Here is a 6,165-nt window from a genome sequence, read left to right as displayed (position 1 = left end):
AAAACCCCCCCATTGGAAGGGGAGGCTGAAAGGGCACGCAGGCGCACTGCGTCCATGAGTCTTGCACAACGTGCTGCGGAAAAAGTACCTTTCTCTCAGCGGGGAGAACTCGCCTCTGTATATGTTAATAAGGCGAGCCCGCCTCGTGCCGCCTCATTGGTGCCGGAGGAAGGGGCGTGACCGGATATGTAAATAGAACCCGGCGTTTTGAAGATGGGAGGAAGGAAGAGACGCGCGAGGGGGAGGGGGGAGCAACCGGCATTTTTCGTAAACGGCGGAGAAGGAAGAGGCGTGGCCAAATCAGGCACAAAGTGTAGCCGGGGCGGGGAGGCGAGTCCAACTAAGAGGTGGCGGGCGTGGCTAGCATGCAAATCTCAGTCACGGCGCCTGCTGATTGGAGGAGAGGCAACGGAAGGGTTGGGCCATGTTAACGAAGGCGTTCTCTCCTCCGAACTTGCCCTCCCTCCTCCCGCTGTTCGCTAAGCCCCTCCCCTCGGTTTAAAAGTCGCGGCGCCTGCGCAGTAAAGGGAAACGAGGACTTAGTCTGTTACACAACTGACTGTGCTGTTTGAGGGGGCTGCGTTCTCCCTTCGGCCTCAAGACTTTGCCTGCTCCCCAAGCTCTCTTGCGAGGCTTACCCCTTCCCGCCCCCGCCTTGCTTTACAGGCATGAGTGGGGATCAGCTGCACAACGACTCCCAGGTAAGGGGCGGGGGGCTCCTACTCTTACTCTTAAGGGGGAAGTGGATGGAGACCGAGGCCTAAAGTTCCTCTGGAGGGGAAAAATTAAGATTACCCCCCCACACTTTCAGGTGTAGGGGAAAGAGAACCCTTCACCCTCATAACTTAGCCCCTTCCCATAAATATCGGGAAGGTGTTTTTTGCCTCAGCTTCCTCAAAAGCAGGTATTTCCCTTCTTAATAGTGGAGGGGCGCTAAATAAAGAGGGGTTTTTTTGGGGGGGGCTTCTTTTCTCTGAGGAAGAGAGCCTCATTGCTTTCAGTTCCTACCGGAATTATTTGGCTGCGGCCCTTTAATAGTAGTTAGGCCTTTCACCTTATTCTTTCTCTCTCTGCTCCCCCAAACCGTCGCATCCCATCAGACCCCTTTGAGGGGTGACCCCTTTTGCCTGCGGAGAGTCACACCTTAATCTCTCGCAGGGCTTCTTTCAAATTGCCTGTAGACACTGTGTCTATAATCAATCATTTCCTACCCCTCCCCCTCGTCATTTCTCTGAACCCGAATCTTCCCCAACTCCTTCCAGAAAGAAGGGGGGTTTGGGGGAGGGGAAATTTGGGGGTCCCCCCTCCTCATTCTCGTTTTCTCCCCTAGCACTTAGAGGACACGTAGGGCCCTTAAATGGGGGGGGGGCGGTGCGGGAAGGTTGAGGAAAAATCCTACTGGGAATACTGAGCCACGCACGAGGAAAAAGAAGGCAATTAAAATAGGATGGGAAAACTTTGGTGGGGTGGGGAAAGTGAGGGGGGAATCTCTATTTGCCCCCCCTCGCTTTTGCTAAGGGGTAACCCTGAATCAGTTTTTAAGGGCCACCGGGTTGATTCCTCAGCTCGGCTCGTGTTTTGCCTTGAACAGGGCAAAAACGCGTGTGTGATAAAACCATACCCAGGTCCTGTTTTCGTAAAAAATATATGTGTATTTTTTCCTCTTTCCTTTCCCCCCTCATAGATCGATCCAGATTTCCGAGCGAATGGTGAGTGCCTTGTCCCTCTGTACTGGGGGTAGGATTTGCCCTGCTTTCTCTCCTTTCTCCCTCTCTTTCCCCTTCTCTTGTATTGCTGAGGATGGTAAAGGACAGACATGGCGTCCCAGAGACTAAGTCCCGTCTCCTCGCTCATCGGCCCCATTGTTCCCATCGAGCTTCCTAATACTCGGATATCATAAGGCCCTCAGCCCATCCGACCCCATTTCTCGGTAGTGAGGGCAGTGGAGACCCCAAATCCGGTCTCGCTTGGTTTTTCGGAGGCCCTCTTGGGCTCCGATTCCCCCCTGGAAAGTCGCCTTGTCGACGGTCGGGACTTAGTCTCTGCGCCATTTTCTTTTTCTGTCTCTTCCCTGTGTGTGTCTCTTTCTCCTTTTCCTCCTCCCTCGAGCTGCCCATGAGAAGCCTCCTGCAGTGAAAACATGCGATATAATCACCACCCTAGCTCCAAATATTCTTCCCGAAAAGGGAAAACCGTCATTTTTGTTTGCTTGCTTTTGTTTTGTTCTTTCAAAGCTTGGTTTAGTTTCCTCGCTGCCTTTTTATTCCCACCTCGTCCTTTTTTTCTCCTCCCCCAGTTCTGTTTCTTTCAAAACCTTCCCCTGTAGAAAGGTGGTTGCAACATGTTGCTCTTAAACTGATTCTCCATCCATTTGAATACACAGCATATTTTAAGATCTGGATGCAGGAACAGAGATTTTATTTCTGGATTTTAAAAACAAGCAAAAATAAAACAGCACAGGCAGTTCTAGAATTGTATTCGGTATCACTTTGCTAAAGTTTGGTAGCTGATGGTGTATGTTTGTGTTCAGTTTATAAAAGCTATAGATGATGGATATATTGAGAGGGTTTTTTTAATTAAAAAATCTGTTGTGTGGGGGGGATTATGATTCTGTTATATATGCCTTTGTCACTGTTGCATAGCTTTCCTCTTCTTTTAAAAGGAGAAAATAGGTTCTGGGGGAAGGGGATGTAGAGTTGCAATGACATATTTGTCAGAAAATGCCAAGATTGCTTCTCCCACCTTTTGAAAGGTGATTTCACCTTGGCTTTTAACTCCTGGGGGCTTTATGATACTGGCTGTCTTGCTTTCATGAAACATTGCAGTGTTCTGCGTAGCATGTTTGCATACTGGATTGACAGCAGGTTCTCTATCTTCTGAATTTCTGCTCCTGTATAAGGAGTATGAAGTCATCTATGATTAAGAATATGTGTTGATGTAATGCAGGTATTTTTCCCTGTATGTTGAAATATCTCTGCTAAGACCTTTAGATTTTTCAGAAATGTACAAAATGTGCAGAACCTCCCCAACTGCTAAGAAATAAGCACTAATATTTTTAACCACTCTGTAATGGCCACCCATTGACTAATACATAAAATAAAAATATCAGTGGTTGTATTCTATAGGGATTAGCAGTTCAGTGTTAAGACTGTGCTGAAGATGGGGTTTGTGTTTGAATTACAATATACCTGTAATTGTGTTGAATCTTTTGGCTTCTTGCCCTATTCTGACTTCTTTTTGAAGTGTGTACTGAGCAGGTCTATCTCAAGTGTCTGGTTACCTTGGGCACCTAAAACTTAAATGCTGCCTTAACATAGTGGTGGTCTCTAATATTTTCAGTCTTATACTTGGAAATTAGAAACATTTTCCTAGCCTGGGTATTTATTATTTCACAAACAAGTAATGTTTATCACTGACTAAGTAAAGTATGAAGATGGCTTTGTAGGATGGCTTTTCTCCCCTTTTGTTGACTCCAGCCTTTCTTTAGTTGTTATTTCACTGCAATCAGCCACAGGCTCTTGATTATTCTTCAAGAAATAACAGTGTCAATAGTCACATCCTTTTTGACCTTGCCACTAAGACTGTACTTGCCTTCATGTCCTTTTTTTACTTACACTATTGTGTTCCTGACTTCTGAGTCAGAATGTTGAAGTTAGAGTCCTAAATATCCATTTTTATTCTAAGTAAAGCAGTGGAGAAGACATAGAATTAACCCCATACCCCATACAAAGCATCTTTAGTTCAATAGATCTCTTTATACTGTAGTTAACAAAGTTTGCTAGTTCCTCTTGTCTCCCAGATCTTCCATTCATGTAGCTTCAAGCACACGGTTCTAAAAATGTGAAAAAGTGTTTAAACAGAAAAGTAGTGAACTGTTATTGTCTATTCATATTTATTTAAAGGCACTGATTAAAACTACATATCTCTGTTTATTGAGTATGTAATGACCATATGTATTTGATGAAGGCAGCCAGTTTGGGGTAATGTACAGCTGTGCCACCATGTGTGAACTGTTTTAGATCTCAAAAGCTAAGGAAAGAATAGTAGAAATTCTCAAGTTGATGGGAAACACCCAGTGAACACTACTGGTTAAATGCATAGTATTGTTTCCTGTGAATAGAACTAAATTCATGCATTAGTATGGTTTGGGAAACAAAGTACTGTCAAGCATAAGTTTGGCCTGCCATGGACAGTTAAGTATCAATACCTATCCTAACCAGATTGTCCTTGTAAACATCTGCTTGGGTACTTCTGTAGAATAAATCTGCTTTATGCTTCATTTTGGTACTTTATTTTCTATAAACTTGTGACTTTCTTTTATTTTTTCTGTGCTTTCTTAAGCACCATCTATAAGCACTATCTTAAGCACCATGTGTAGAAGGGTCTCCTGTTCATAATTTTCAAAATAATTCTCCTGCACAAATGCAGCAAATGAATAGGGCCAATTCAAAGAGCCAGTTTAACCCTTCAGGTAAAGTATATCCCATGGCTTACTATTTCAGAATGCAGCAGCAGTAGTAGTACATGCTGATAGGCTCTCATCAGAACAACCACACCACTTTCCACATAGAAAATTAACATGCCACAGTTAAGGTTAGTTTACATGTACTCTTCTCTTTGACATTCAGAGGGTGCATTCAGATGTCATTCACCCAACTGCCTGGTGCATGGTACAGCTCAGATAGGGTTGTAACCATGTGCTTTTGCAGATTTTTGAATCTGCCCATGATGGAAAATAATTTTCCAGGGTAAACCATCCAGAAATTGCAGTATAAAGTGTAACCAGAACTAGCAATCCCATACTGCTTTTAAGAAAATGTTCTTTTTAATTTTTTTTTAAAAAAGTTTTCAGTTACAATATTCACTTTTATTTTTTTACATCAGGCTTTGCCCCCCCCCCTTATGCAGACCTGTTAGTCATCTTGTAGCTGTATTTTATCCCAAGACTTGATAGCTTGGAGGATTGAACTCATGTAATATTCTCTGATACAGAAATGAAGACGTTGCATGCTTCTGAAAGCAAGCAACTTAGTTTAATGAAGAAATGAACTTGTGTGATATATTTTCCAACAGTTCTATGGGTTTGAGGCTCTCAATATGAATTTGTATGTTTGGCAGAGGAAAATTGTGTGAACGATGTTGTGTCTGTATTGAAGACTTAAAATCTTGTTTCAACTTGCTAGTTCTCCCACCACTACCAAAAAGTGTATATGTTAGACAATGCAAAACATAGCTCTTTTCTTTTTATACAAGTAAAGATTTTTCGCTATGGTGGGTAATTACTAAGAAACAAAAACCCTGGTGCCTTACAATAAACTTTTTGCAGCATGTAGAATAGGATTTTGCTTTCAACATTCCCTCACAGGCTTGCATAACAAATCTTCAGTAAAATATATCATTGAGTAAGCTTTTGTTTTGGTCAATGTGAGAATGTATATTGGTAGTAAGAGAGATTAGAGGCCTACATCTGTGGAATAGCAGTGAAATATATTATGTAGGCTTGAGGACAACTTTACAAATCTCTGGCTTGTTAGATGGGAACTTCTCACCGAAGTACATTTCCTTCCTCAGAAATAAGTTTTGAGTCGTAATAGAATCTGCAGTAACACCACAAAAATGTTTCTATATGACAATTTTGGTTCAACTCTATTTCTCAAAATGCTAAAGTAGAAGAATGACTTTTAAATATTCAAGTCTAATAACATTTACAAATGGCAGAATCTACTAGATGCATGAAATAGCTTATTAAGTTTTAAGCTGTTTGAACTAGGGATTTGTAGTAAACAATAGCTAAATAAAAAAGGAGAAACTTAAATTCTAAAAGATCACATAGGTTAGTTTAGTCAATCAACCTCCAAGGACTATGGTTCTGGTAGCAAGTGTTCTGTTTAATGTTGCCAGGAAACAAATGACTTTAGGAAATGTCAGCTTGTTCTTATTTTCCTGTATCAGCCAATTATTGGGAAACCTGTTCCTTTCTAATATGATCTGTGAACTCCAGGTATGGTAAGCCAAATAAACTCAAGAATAATAGGGTTTGCAATTCTGATCTTCCCCTCTCTCTAGGTGTGGTCTCCTTAGTTTCCTTTTATCTGTCTTTGCAGATGAATTAGCATGTGACCTTTGGCAAGCTGCTTAAGTTCTTTGCCTCAGTTCTTCACATTT

At 42.2% G+C, this 6,165-nt stretch overlaps 1 protein-coding gene across 1 annotated transcript in view; it reads left to right on the top strand.

The window, feature by feature from the left end:
* Positions 1 to 519: 519 nt before the first annotated feature.
* TOP1 (DNA topoisomerase I) overlaps positions 520 to 6,165 on the top strand; it is a 73,167-nt gene continuing 67,521 nt past the window's right edge. The window contains exons 1-2 of the mRNA XM_083508061.1: positions 520 to 701; positions 1,685 to 1,709. Coding sequence (XP_083364187.1) covers positions 669 to 701; positions 1,685 to 1,709 — 58 coding nt within the window. The 5' untranslated portion in view covers positions 520 to 668. The remainder of the gene's footprint in view (positions 702 to 1,684; positions 1,710 to 6,165) is intronic.

The sequence above is a fragment of the Podarcis liolepis genome (assembly GCF_965112155.1).
Source record: "Podarcis liolepis genome assembly, chromosome: 6".
NCBI lineage: Eukaryota > Metazoa > Chordata > Lepidosauria > Squamata > Lacertidae > Podarcis > Podarcis liolepis.
This window is presented reverse-complemented; position numbering and strand designations above follow the sequence as displayed.